This window comes from Athene noctua, chromosome 2, assembly GCF_965140245.1.
Source record: "Athene noctua chromosome 2, bAthNoc1.hap1.1, whole genome shotgun sequence".
Lineage (NCBI taxonomy): Eukaryota > Metazoa > Chordata > Aves > Strigiformes > Strigidae > Athene > Athene noctua.
In genome coordinates, this window is record NC_134038.1 from 63,511,316 (window position 1) to 63,526,351 (window position 15,036).

Sequence of the window (15,036 nt, forward strand, 5' to 3'; positions counted from 1 at the left end):
CAAACAAAGAACTCCGTACCTCGTATTTTCCTCTTTGCAGAGGCTTGGAGAGTACTGTCTGTAGAAGGTGACAACCTTATATGGTACTTCTAACAGGTTGTGATTCACAGCCAGGCTCAGGCATCAAAATACCATTTTCCTGGACAACTGAAGCTCTCTGGATTTCTCTGCTTTGTCCTATTTGTTTCTTCTGACTTCTATGAGTCGCAAAAACCTGACATTTATTCTAACTGTCAAGTCATCCTCATTTTTCTCTTCTACAGTGGCAAAATGCTCGCAGGTGACAACCTTTACAGCTCCTTGATGGTGTTCTGCTTTTTCACACTGAAAACTGTAGATCATATCCTTATTTTGCTGTTCTCTTTGGCAGATATTTTATTACTTTCATCAGTAGCTTTTTTAAATCACATTTCCTAACAATTATTTGGTTTGAAGATTCTGAGTTTGGTTACATTTCTACACCTGAATGAAATAGATCCATGTTAACTTAAAAGTGTTTTGTTTTTTTTTGTCAGTGCTACCCTGTGCTACATGTGTATTAACATGCCTGCTAGAAGAGATTCTACATACATGATTCTACACATGCATTTGTCTTTCATCTTCATCTAACAAAACTGTTTCAAAAAACTGATTTTAATAGTCTAACATAGGTAAACAGTATTTTCAACTTGTTTAAACATAATTTGTTCATCTTGTTCCAGGGATGTTATATGTTTGGGTTTTTTTTCATTCATAATATTACTTGCATGACCTGTATGTTACCAAGCTTCAGAGCTTCTTCAGAGATGGAGCCCATTTGAAGCCCGTAAAAGTGCCTCTGGCTATTAAGTTTTTCAGTCTTTGAATTTCGTTTTTCTGTAACATTTCAGGAATCACCACTCACATGACTATTAAATTTTAGTGTACTACTCAAAGCTTCTCTTCTATGCCTGATTAAGAAGCCTCCAAAAATTAGGGATATTATAGTCTGCCAGTGCTGACAGCTTAAACTGTTTTTCATGCAGCTCTCATTCAAAAGCACAAGTTTCCTCTTCATATGTAAGAACAGAAAATATTTTGGTTTAGTCAGATTGTTTTATACAGACTTGTACTCTGCAGTTTGCTTCACTGCATGTTTCCTCCTAACTGTGTAGGAAATGCATGTGCAGTAACCCAGTCTCTGTCCAGACTACATTCAATCTGAAGTCAGGTGCCTGGAACCAAAATCATCATCTCTCTATTTGATCAGGTAGGTGGATACAAGGTCCACCATGAAAGCAGTGACAAGTGATTTAGAGCCTCTACCAGACAGAAATACCTATCCTTCATAAATATGCAAGTGTCTTGGTCCCACTTGGGCTTTTGGCTCATGCCCAGTCTTGTACTTCACTGCTCCAGCCTCACGCATTGCCATGCTGCTGCCTGGCTTGAGCTGGGGCTGGCCCCATTGCCACAGGCTAGCCCAGCCACCACTGCACCCCAGCTGCCATGGCGGGGCCTGACTGGCTCTTCTCATTGGTCATGCCCTGACCCTGTGGCCACCTTCACCCTGATCCCCTCCTGTGTGCTGCGCATCCCCCTCCCACTGCTCCCCAACAGCTCTGCTTTGAACAAACGTCACCACTCATGCGCAACTCAGGTTTAAGGATACTCCAATAATATGTCAAAAATAGATACTCATTAATTAATCCTTTGAGTTTCTTAAGATTTTCGTTAATTCTTGCATCCTATAACCTGTAAAGAAATCTTCTTTGTCTGGTAGCATGCTCAGGTTGGGCAGGAGACTTAGGCATCACTTTGCCTAACTAGATTACATCTTCATTGTATTTCTCGTGGTGTACACATGGAGGATAGCTTCTCTATTTGCTCAGTCTAAACGTACCTCTAGCTCATTCCTTTTGAATAGATGACTTCCACTGGACTGGATTCTAATTAATGCTTGTGTATGTGTAGTTTGGATGCTCTTTCCTGAGCTGCCCAGAACTTCTGATTATAAGAACCCATCATTAGAACATCATCTTTGTAAATGTTTTACTACTTTTGCTGTCAAATTTTCTTTTTTCCCCCCTACAAAATCTCTCAAGGAACAAGCACAACACAATGGTACCTTGCTGGGAAAGTTACCCGCCAAAGGGAGCATTACTCGAGCACAAACATACATTCTGTCTTCCTGGGGGGCCTTGTCAAACTCTTCTGACTCATCCAATACTGAAAAACGTTTCTCAGTAATATTATCCTCCAACATTTCACCCTTGACAGAAAGTGAGAAAATACGATAATTCTTTTCATTTTCTTATTTTCTATTCATAAAGATTCTTTGCTTATCTAGTGGTGTAGCCAATGACATCTCTGTAGTTTTTCATATCCTAGTGCAGTAAGTTTATCCACTTCTTCCTTTGGACTTTGTTCTACAGTGAAGAATTCTGGGATGGGAGGTTCCTCCAGCTCTTTAGTGCTCTCGGTGGGTTGGCACATTCAGTCAGCAGCTCTCTTCTTCATTTTCCATTCTTGATCTGATTACTGATTGAAGTCAGCTTCTACACAAAGTGCAGAACCCCCAGTATTTCTGAACTCCAGATTCACAGCTATCTTACTCAGCAGGAACGGTCTTCAAATGATTATAAGAAACCTTGTAACCATTTCGCAACCAATCACTGTCAAACATAAGGCTCCATGTCTGTGTATAGACTGAAGTCATGTTTAAACTGCATTTTGCTGTCTTTTGCACTTTCAGAAAGTTTCAGTTCTGTTTGCATTTTCAGCATTTTATTTTTTTGTGCTATGAGATAATAAACGGCGGCTTTAAGTGTGTGCAAGAAATTTGCTGTTCTCTGTCCCATTCCAACTTGCTGATGATAGCAGCAACGTTACATCCAGACTGTCAGTTTGAAGCTCAGGCTTAGAGATCTCAAGTTCATACTCCTTGACTGATCTCATTGCTCATATGTTGAGCTCAGACTTGGCTTGAATCTGGAATTGCAAACCAAGGAAAGGACTTGCATCTTGCTTTTGCAGACAGTTTAGATTGGATGAGCTTAAGCCAAATGAAATTGCAAAGAGCCCATATTCTGGCACAGTTTAATTAAGAAACAAAAGATGTAAAGATCCAGCCCAAACTCTGTCTGAGAAACTCTGGCCTTTTAGGCATAGTTCCCAGTAACAAGCTGTGCAGCCCAGAGTACAGGAACATGTGGATTTAAAGACATCTGCTGAGTTCTTACTGTTCTTAGCGGGAGAGTCTGTTTTCATGGGTGCAAGCTGCCATAAATTAGAATGATGTCACTGAATTATTATACCAAATATGTCATTAGTTCAAGGTTAGATAAGCACAAAGGAAGCTGACTGTAAAATATGGACAATGTAATATAGTTCAATTGAATCAGGCTCACGAACAGTCTTAGAATAAATCTTACTTCATACAAGGTTTTTTAAAATTTTATCCACTAACTCCTTCCTTAATATCTGAAAATTTTTCAACCTGTCCCATTATGACAATACCATAACCATGTGTGTGTGCATGTGTGTATACATACATGTATATATTTGTGTATACACATGTTAAAACCACACTAAGAAAGTTCAAGTGGACTTACCCCTCTAAGATGAATCTAGACTTGGAAACTACTTTTTTTCTCTACCTTGATGAAAAAGCTTTCACCTCTACATGTTAGGAAACACTGATTTATATGCTTTTACATTGTCTTATCTCTACCCAGAAAATTCTGTAAGACGGGAGCGGAAAGACTCGTCAAAAGATGACCCAGTCTGTCCCTCTGTGTAAAGGTAGCAGTAATAATGTTTCATTTTTCATAGGTTGTTACCTAACTTGCACTTTAAAACCGCTAGCAATGCTGGCTGAACAAACCTCCTTAACCAGTCATTCATAATCCCCTTCCAGCTGCCTGAAATTTTCTTCCCTAGTATCTAACCTGAATCTTTATTTCAGAGTGCAGGACCATGACTATAGACATGGACATCAGAGCATTCCTTCCTCATTGTAAAAGCCTTTTACTGTCTGGTATCATGCTCCTTTGACATTAAATAATTTTCAGTCTTTCCTCAAGTTTTCTAGAACTCTCTCATTGTTGTCCCTTCCAGATGGTTTTCAGCTGCTACACACTTTTTGAAATGCAACACAAGGAAATGCAGGTACAGAAGTTCATGAAGAACTAAGCAATCTTTAATCCTCTATTAACAGTAGTAGAGTGTCATTCTTCTGTTACATACTGTGTTTATGTAGCTACACAATTTGTATTTTTACGTCAGCACTGAAGTGTGGATAAACCCTACAGGTAAGTAAATACAGGATTTCTAGTGGGACTTTGAATCATATAGAACTTTACAGCTAGATGAAGTAAGAGTATCACACTAACATTATCAAACCAGCTAAGCATGAACTGAAATTAAGACAACAGGATAATTTTACTGTCTTATTTATTTGTGCTAATTCTAATAAGCACAATTCTAATTTTGTGTTTACCTGTTTTCTTTCTAATACCTAAGTATATAACATATGCAATAATCATTCATCAGTCCCATCATTTCATGTCTACAGCTACTTACTGTAGCAAAATGGGAAGCTCATCTACTTAATTGAAAACCTCTACGAATATTGAATTTATCCAAAAGTAAAAAAAACCCCATAGAGATTAAAGTATATTGTGGAAATAATTTATCTATAGTCTTTATGAGCCAACTACTCAACTCCTCTTCTAAACTTTCACAATAGAAAAATGCTGATACTAATGACTTTTTATCTTCTGGAAACTCTTCCTCCTTCTTATTCAATATCAAATGTTGAAACAGTCCCAGTCTGCTCTGAGATTATACAGAAAAGCCCTTATCTGTTTAAAGATGGCAGAGATTAGTGGATATGTCAATTCTACCTTGTAAAACCTTTCCTGTCCAATAAAAGACAGCTAGAAAAAAATATAATGTGTTGTCTTTAACACAGTGAATGAAAGTAACTGGGAGGCGCAAAGCTGTTCCAATTGCAAAGAGAAGAAAAACGGTAGTGTAGCCAGCAATAGATAATCCATATAGTAACTGATAAACCGTGGATAAGAGAGGAGCTCAAACGGAATCTAAGAAAAGAATTGTTAAATTCATTGCAGCCCTCTACTGTTTGTTACAAAAGCATGGCTTGCTGACTGTGGTGGGAGAGAAATTAGAACACTATCTCTTCTCATCTGTGGCTCTAAACCAAAGGAACTAAAGGTCTCATACAGAGGAATGTGAATTTACCTTGGCTCTATTTTCACAGTTCCCAGATGAGAAACAATGATGACCTTAAGGAGCCAGCACTGTTCCCTTAGTAGTCTCTATATTAGGTATTTGAAATACATTGAAAATTGAAGTGATAAGATTACCTCCCACTTAAGAAAACATACTGATTTTTTTAAAACTATGAGCAAAATTAAAGATGAATTTAAGAAAATTACTTATGGCACAAAAAACACATTAATGCTGCCCACATCATTATTTATAGAGAAAGGAGGTTATTTTGGCTAAGGTGACAAATTACCCTTCCACAGCAGAACACAAAAAATAGTTTACAAGTTCAAGCTGTAAAGTTATTAAACAAGACCTGACTGTACTAAGAAATGCACAACAAATTAAAAAAGTCAATTTCTTAAATTAAACGGCAAATCAGCAAGTGGATGAAAGACTGACCTTGGATCTGGGTGGTGCTCGGATGTACCATTTACAGTCTACTGCTTCAGTTTCAGAAGCTTTTCCTTCTTTGACAATTTGTACAGATTCCACAATTCCTTCAGGTCCTCCCATCTCAAACTCACAAACTGAATAACAAAATACCAGAAAAAATGAAACCTGAACACCAAACAAAAAAATTTTCTACAGCAGAGTTCAAAGGCCTCCAAGTTAAAAAAAGAAACAAAACAAAAAACAACATACCAACCTGGCAATGGTTTCAAAACACCAAGGTCCTTAAAATCTGGATCTTAAAAATTGAGAAAGAGAAAATTAGTTTTGTTTAATATCTTGGTTATAATGTCAATGTGCTAAAATTTGACAATACACTTCAGCGATATAATTATACATATATTTATCGGAAATGAGAAATGTATCAAAACTATGGCAACACACTAATTATTAATGCAGAAATTATTGATACTATCATAGCGATTTCTTTTTTTCTGTCACAAAATCCTGCTTTTCTCTGTCTCTTTCAGAACAGTGAGTTCAAAAATATTTCTGAATACACTAGTAAGCAAGAACATCACACAGCTAACCACATGATATTTAACACATCAGTCTAATGAAAGAAGATATATTTACAGATCCATTCAGAATCCTTTTGCCTATTTTGCATTTTGCAGTGTAACACTCAACTTAACTAGAGAAATCTAAACCATTCTGTGTTTAAGAGCACTCTGCCATCCCTACTGACAAAGACAAAACTTTTTTTTTTTTTTTTTTTTTTTCCAGAAGCATCCATTTGGTGTTCCTGGAATAAATACAATAAGGATTTAGCATGGAATTCGTTGTGCTGTCAAGGTAATAAGTCTAATACAGGTGCTATTTTCAATCAGATAAACACAACTATATTTACTGTCTGAGATGTTTTGTATTATCCTTTTATAGCCAGCTATAACACAAAGAAGAAATGAGTTTGGTCTTAGACCTATGGTTTAATAGACAACTATCCATAGAGAAATCATCATTTCACAAAATTTGGCCCAGTTTGAAGATGCTGTCTAAAACCAGAAATGTGAAAGAAGCTAAAGTATTTCAAGATAAGATGATTTCTTCAGAACAGACTGGTCTTGTCTGGGAGATTTTTATCACTTTTATTATTTTTCCACCTAAAATGAAAGTTCTACACTGTTTTTCTCATTTTCTGGAAGAAAACAAAAAGAAAGAAAGGAAAGAAAGGAAAGAAAGAAAGAAAGAAAGAAAGAAAGAAAGAAAGAAAGAAAGAAAGAAAGAAAGAAAGAAAGAAAGAAAGAAAGAAAGAAAGAAAGAAAGAAAGAAAGAAAGAAAGAAACCCACTGGCTTTTACTTTTTTTTTTTTATATAATTGATAATTTGATAATTTTGATAGTTGATACTATCTGGTCTTCTAAAATGAATGATAAACAGTCGCATAAAAACGCTCTGCATTAAGCTGCTCCTGAGTCACATCCATAGTGCCTAAGCCTCAGAAGGATTGCACAAGAGGAAAACCAAGGTACAGTTTGAGCCACATAGTCTACTCACGGAACTGATCTTATTGTTTCAGGATTGGGTCAGTGTAGAAAAAGCTATAAATACAACAGTGAAGAAAAAGTTGGGAAGTAGGAAATGTATCAAATTAAAAAAACCACAGCAACCCACCACCAAAAATGATGTTCCTGTCAAGTGTTAGTCAAATCAGGACAGTAAGAAACATAACAAAATAATATCCTGAAAATTCTAGTGGTCTATAATCAAGATCAGAACCTGAACAGTCAGAATGTGTTGACTTCAAAAACTGGAGTTGTAAAACGACTTTTTTACAGTCCCTCTATAAGCTGCCATTGTTCTTCCCAGTTACCTTTCAGAGTTGCACAGTATAAATCATGAATAAATACACATGAACTTAAGGGACGGCAAATATAAGTGAGTAGGCAATTAGCATTAATTGTTAAGCAGTTTTATAGATCAGTAGATAGATATGATAACCAACATCACTAAATGTAATTAAATAGTTCAGTTAATGTACTCAGATGTTGGTATCTAGTGCTGAAAGCAAGATACTTAAAGAAAACCTACTTGGACAACTGATTCAAATTAATTTCCAAACCATGTCTAGTGTAACTGGTACATTTCTTCCTTTTGCTGAGTTTGTAAGGATCACTCTGATTTACTGAAAACACTCCACCGCTTTAGCTAAGTACAGAGATCACAGAAGCAGAAAAAGGTCCTGGCAGGATTTCTCCCATATGAAGGAGTTTTCATATAAAGGAGTGCTAGTAGCAAGAATCCAGGCTGAAGTGTAATCTAGACCCACCAAACAATTCTGTAAGTGTGTTATCATTCATTAACGATACGGTAACATTTGTAACAATGCACATAAATGTAACAATGCACAATGCACAATATGTTATTCTAGAAATTTGGTAGATCTTGCTAAGTTTTGAAAAATTATCTTTTTGCAACCTTTCAACATCTCAAGAGTGATAGTGAAATAAAATCTATGACACCTGAGCTGATACACTTAATTAAATATTAATAGTATATCAATATTATTATTAAAAAACAACAATCTGTAAATAAGGTATTAGAGATGCTGAAAATTCAACCATGTTTATGTATATTTATCTAGCAAATGTTTGTTTTTAAATAGACTACCATTAAATGGATTATACTTTAGCAGCTCTTCTGTATGTAACTCAATCAAATTGTTATTATCAGTCTGGTTGAGTCAGAGCTCTTTTAATGATATCCAAACACTGACTGGCTAGATGTTCCAATAGACAGATAGTCCTGATGAAAATAATGGTCCCATTAGGAAAACCTCCCAAGACAGGAAAATTTTGCTGTGAAAAATAAGATTGAGCACCTATAATGAGAGAGGAAAATATGAGGTAATAGACCTCGAGGGCAATGCAATAAATGTAAATTTTTAATGGTGATCTCCTTAATGGAGAAATGAAGTATGTAAAGAGAAAACCAGGAATTTTCATAAGAAATGTGAAAATGTGTAAAACTTATATAAATGGAAGAACTTGCAAGCAAAAGAATTTCTGTGGCTCTCTCCTGAAACACTGAATGTCTCTTTTAAAACCAAGCAAAACCAACAAAATAGAGGTTATCTAGAAATTCCCTTTGTGATATACTACACCTTATTCCACAAATAATAGATTCCTGCAATGTTTAGTTACTAAAAAACTTTTCTGTAAAGTCTCTGTGAAGCACAGAATTACAATCGAAACTTCTGAAATGTAAAAATCTGTGCCAGGTTATTTAGAGTTACTGGCAAACAAACAGAATGAGAAACTTCAGAGTGACCCAAGGAGAAAATAGTTATAACCTCTAAATTCCTTAGTCTGTAAAAAAATGCAGCGGATGAGCAGACTGTGGGGTGGACTGGAAACTGGCTGAACAACCAAGCCTGTGATAGTGGTGATCAACAGCACAAAGTCTAGTTGGAAGCCAGTAATGAGTGGTGTACCCAGGGGGTCAATACAGAGTCCAATCCTGTTTAATACCTTCATTAATGATCTGGATGACGAGGCAGAATGTATCCTCAGCAAGTCTGCTGACGACACAAAACTAGGAGGGGTGGCTGATATACCAGAGGGTCATGCTGCCATTGAGAGGGACTTCAACAGGCTGGAGAAATGAGCTGACAGGAACCTTACGAAGTTCAGTAAGGGGAAGTGCAAATACCTTCACCTGGGGAGGAATAACCCTATGTGCCAATATATGCTGGGTCGACCCAGCTAGAAAACAGTTTTGCAGAAAATGACCTGGGCGTCCTGGTGGACACCAAGTTGAACATAAGCCAATAATGTATCCTTGAGGCAAATACGGCCACCACTATCCTGGACTGCTTTAGGAGGAGTGCTGGCAACAGGTTGACAGAGGTGATCTTTCCCCTCTACTCAGGACTGGTAAGGCCACACCTGGAGTGCTGTGTCCAGTTCTCAGATCCCCAGTACAAAAGTGATATGGAGCTACTGAAGACAATCCAGCAAAGGGTCATGAAGTTGATTAAGGGACTGAAACACTTCTAATATGAGGAAAGGCTGAGAGTGCTGGGATTGTTCAGCCTGGAGAAGAGATGGGTCAGAGATGATCCTGCCAATGTGTATAAATACCTGAATGGATGGTGCAAAGAGGATGGAGCCAGGCTCTTTTCAGTGGTATCCAGTGACAAAACAAGAGTTAGTAGACACACACTGAAACACAGGAGGTTCTGTCTGAACATCAGGAAAGACTTTCCCACTGTGAGGGTGACTAAGCATTGGCACAGGTTGCCTAGAGACACTGTGAAGCATCCCACCTTGGAGATACTCAAAAGTTGTCGAGACATGCTCCTGTGCAAGTGGGTCTAGGTGGCCCTGCTTGAAAAGAGGGTTGGAAGAAATGACATCCAGAGGTCCCTTCTAACCCCACCCATTTTGTGGTCTTGTGATTCTGTAAAAACTAACTGGAAATAGCTAATACTGAAATAACTAATCGAAAGACAAATCTAAGGTAATACCAGAGGTTAGACAAATCTCTATCACAATGGAGACTTGTTTTGGTAGAATTTGCTTTGAGTTATGGGAACATATATCCAACCTGCAGAAATGTGTCATATTTAGAACTGATTTCAAATGGATCCACTAAGACGCTGTCTCTGTGATCTATTCCATACCTGGCTCATGGAAATAATGCTACATTTCTTTACTTTTAGTTTCACTGTTAACAAGTCTGACTTTTCTAAGCAGCTGGCAAGCATGGAATTTAAATGTGAAAACAAGCGGACAACTGTAATGAGTTAGGACACCTGATTCCTCAAAAATCTAATTAAATGAAGATGATCAAAGGGTTGGAGCACCTCTGCTATGAAGATAGGCTGAGAGAGTTTGGGTTATTCAGCCTAGGGAAGAGAAGGCTCCAGGGAAACTTTACAGTGACCTTCCAGTACTTAAAGAGGGGCCTACAGGAAAGCTGGGGAGGGACCTTTTATCAGGGAATGTAGCGATAGGACAAGAGGTAATGGTTCTAAACTGAAAGAGTGTAGATTTAGATTAGATATAAGGAAGAAATTCTTCTGCTGTGAGGGTGCTGAGACCTGGAATGGGTTGCTCACAGAGGCTGTGGGTGGTCCTATCCTGGCAGTGTTCAAGGCCAGGTTGGACGGGGCTTTGAGCAACCTGGTCTAGTGGAAGGTGTCCCTGCCCAAGGCAGGGGGGTTGGAACTAGATGGTCTTTATGGTCCCTTCTAACACAAACTGTTCTATGATTCTGTGAAATAAAGAAAGTTGTAAAGTAAAAAGGGATTGTAGGTTAACTGGATTAACTATTCAAAAAGTATGTAAATGAGTTTGTTTACAAGTAAGCTGCAGCATCTTATGCGGTTGCACAGCTGCAGCATATCCACACAGAATATTTAGCCACCTATGCATACATGTGGTCCTACACTCTCACACTAAATCACTTGTACAGAAAATGAAATTGTTTAAAATTCTATTACTTGAGTGATTTCTGTAAGAGACAGGCAGATAGTATCTAACAGAACAGGGAAAATATATAAAGTTCAAACCAGTTACTAGCGATAAGATATTCCACTGGTAAGTATTATTACTATTTAAAAAAGATCAAAGTTTGAATAAAAAAAAATCCACACATCATCAAAACTTTTCAATTTGCCTTCAAAGACAGATTCCACAAGGCTTTTAAATTAATTTTAAGTCATACAGAAAAATTACAGTTACAGATGTACACGCGTGAGTAAACCTCACATTTTATTAATCAATTTCTTTAGTTTTTCACATAAAGTTCATTCAGACACTTACACTGTCAACATCAAGCCTGTTGCTTGTACTGATAGACATATCACTCCTGGAAGTCAAAAGATTTAAGTTAACAGATGTTTCAATATCTCTTTTAAAAAATGGAAGATAGAACTGTTATGTTCCTTAGCATGTGTGGACTAGAATACACTTAATTGCACAGAATTTTTAATATCTGAAGTACATTATATACAGTGAAGAATATGAGCAATTACTGTATGGTCAGAAGTCAAGATGAAGAAAATGTGTACTGCAAAATCATGGTGCAGATATGAGACCTGATTAACTTTTGAGGTATTTTGCTTTTTTTTCTTCTATAAACGAGAAATGAAGGAATTATTTGATCAAACTATACACTACAAAGGGTTGATGTTTGAAATATAAAGGAGTTTTTGCTGTTTCTGAATACAAAACCCTCCTTTTTTAATGAATATATACACAAAGTAGTTACAATATGTAGAAACCATATTTCCTAATGATAAGTAGGACACTGTCCATTTTTACTCTTTGAATAGACAGCTGTAGATACATCTCTTAATATTCCTGTCTTTCCGATCAATTTCTATCTATCAATATTTAAGAAATTTTAACACACGCATGTGGTTATTTGTCACAGAACTTACTAGGGACCTGATTTTACATGTAAATGCTCATGGAAAAAATAAAGAGAATTGCACTATTCAGAAACCCCCCAGTTATTTATTTTCAAGTTTATGAAGTCAGGTTCTTCTACAATGATTTCTGGGAGCCTAAACCAATCATGCCTTCTTGAGGGGTTAAATATAATTCTCTGTGAAAGCAGAGCTTGCAAAACTCAGTACAGAACAGCAGGATTAAACTGTTTTATGTAGTTGCCTCCTAGTATTCAATGATACAGTAAAAATAGTGAAAGATGATGAACAAAAGATTTTAAAGGCATAAAAATCTGCTCAAAGAATCACTAAAGCAATTCTAAAATAGAAAAACATTTCTATATGTAAATATTTTTTGTGAAGTGTACAAAAAAAGGGGATTTAGCTATTGTGCTGGGGAGAATAAAGGAAAAGTACTAAGTAACAAAAAACCCAAAGTGAAATGTGTGCAAAGATAACACAAATCATTGGCTTGTTGGCCAAAAGTGAAATTTGTTCTGATGAATCTTTTCAGCTCTGTAGTCTTGTTGAAACTTCCATATGTATGTCTATGCCTGTATTAAAGATACCAAAGGATCTTCAAAGAAAGTGTACTTTGGTAGACACCCTGAAAATCAGTTCTATAATAATTACAGCTGGCAATAGTATGTGCTGCATTTGCTCTTTGTTTTCTATGTTCTTTGTTTTAAGAACAATATTGTGAGCAAGAGCAACTATTTTGAAGGCTACATATTTATAATGTAAAGCAATGCTTCTAGAATTTTTCACTCCTTAGCACAGTCGTGAAAGAACTCAAAGGTGGTGAAGTGCAAATGTAGAAGTGAATATGACTCCTACTATTTCACCTTGAAGATGTACCTGCTATTAGATCAGCAAGAAGTCATATGAAAACAAATAAGCCAAAAAAGATTTGTGCTGTGAAAAAGTTTGAGAAACTATGTTTTTGAGGATGTAGCTCCATAAGGAGACACTACTCTGTCTTGCTTTTGGTGATCTGACTCACACTAAAATTATTATTTGTCTTAGCAAGAAATTTTATAAAGAAATGCTGCAAGCAGTAGGTGAAGTAAAATCATATTTAGAAAAAAAACAGTCTAGTATTTTTCTAAATACTCTATGTATAATACTTATGCTCTAGTTACTTTAACCAGATTCCTTATATTGAAATAACACAAACTTCCACCCAGGAGTTTGGTTTCTAAAATATTTTTTTGTTGTTATTTTTTCTTTTGTCACATTTAATAATCTCAGCTCATACTTGCAATCAAAGTCTCTTTATAGTCTAATTTATTTATTATACTGATTTACAAACTGCACAGCTATGGTGACCTCATTAAGATGAGAGATACTGCAAGTGTTAGCAATAGCTGGACATCTGTATGCCAAAAGTTAAGAATTATTTCTTTAACATCTATTTAGAAATTAAAAGGCAGTACCATCAGAAAAAAAAGATAATCCATGTATTTGCATAATTTCTTGCTAAGACTAGTCAAACTGAGCAGACAAGAAGTACCCAAATGAACTGCATTGGAACAGACCACATAACTACAGAGGTTGCACCTAGATTTCTCTTGTCATGCACACAATGGCAGGCTTTGAGATCTCCTGCTTGGGTCCTTTGTCTATGCTGTAAACTCTTTAGAGTAGGTTCTTTCCCCAGTGTAAATTTTGTATGGGCAGGAACCATGTTAGAAGGTAAGAGGGCACATGAAAGCTGGGGTCTCATCCTCAAATGATGTTTGGACTATTTGATATGTGCACCTAAATCTCAGAAGTGAGAAGTGCTTCTTGGAACTGACCTAGTGAGAAAGGAGAGCAAGAATGGGCAACAACTTCATACTCAGGATGCTGACTGGAAAGAAGAAGTCTGGGAGCCTTGATCATACGTGTAGAATTATTTGGGAGATCATTTTTATTATGTTAAATATTTACACTAGCAGCTGAGTGCTCCAATTAGGCATCACATTTCCCTTATGCAGCACACTGTGTGTGGCAACAGAGGGAAAACCAATCTTATGATGAATATTTCATGGTCTGCATATACCTTTATCTGCAAGTTGCCTGGAAACACATGAAACAAGACTCAATGAGCTCAGGAACCCACTTTATCTGAGCAATGAAGCCTTGCTGCAACAGTGCAGCCGGCTTGACCTCTAAGACTATCAGTCAAGAGCAGCACCTTCTATGCATCTCCCAAAGACAATATCCCAGTGGCTTCCTGTGATTGACTAATGGTCTCTGAACTTGACTGTGAGGAAAGCTGCACAACACAAAAGTGCTGTGGAGATTTTCCTGTATGATGTTGAATACTAAGTATGACTTACTTGTGCAATTTCAGCCTAATACTACTAAGGCTTGCGCTTTGTCTCATTGATTTGTTATAGATGATTCCTAACCCAGATCAAGGCAGTAACGCTTTAAGTTCATGCCAGAAGTATAGGGAAAAGTGATCCAGAGTTTATCCACAACTGGTTGCTAGGCACTACTTCTTCAGACTGAATCAATTTATATATGGTTATTGCTGTCTACCACTGAGAGCTAAATCTGCATATCCTTTTCAGAGAGGCCATTCATGCTTTATCCATCCATGGAGTGGATTTCTCAGGACAAAGGGAACTGATGGGAATAACTTGGTGATATAAAGTAGCCTATGCTATTTTATCATAGGAGAAATACTTTATTCTAGTTTTACCTCAGAACATTCAACAGAATGAATACATTCACTGCAATATTCCCAATTGTTTTGAAGAGCTGTGTCTTTTTCAGCTATTACAGTCAACCGAATGTATTACTTGTGCTACTTCAAATAGTACTGAATAACCTGGAGTTGACCGCACATTAAGACACATTTCCAATACAAACAGAAATGTCAGCATAGTGTTTACACTCACTAACACTCCCTTGCTCTGTCTGGCCATACCAGCTATGGCATGTAT

At 36.8% G+C, this 15,036-nt stretch overlaps 1 protein-coding gene across 9 annotated transcripts in view; it reads right to left on the minus strand.

Annotated features, from left to right (window-relative positions):
* NETO1 (neuropilin and tolloid like 1) overlaps nucleotides 1-15,036 on the minus strand; it is a 68,092-nt gene that overhangs the window by 23,121 nt on the left and 29,935 nt on the right. For 8 of the 9 annotated variants that reach the window (XM_074899300.1, XM_074899304.1, XM_074899303.1 and 5 more), the window contains exons 5-6: nucleotides 5,900-5,941; nucleotides 5,653-5,780 (exon numbers count right to left, since the gene is read on the minus strand). In XM_074899300.1, the coding sequence (XP_074755401.1) occupies nucleotides 5,653-5,780; nucleotides 5,900-5,941 (170 nt within the window). The remainder of the gene's footprint in view (nucleotides 1-5,652; nucleotides 5,781-5,899; nucleotides 5,942-15,036) is intronic. The other variant, XM_074899306.1, reaches the window with a different exon arrangement.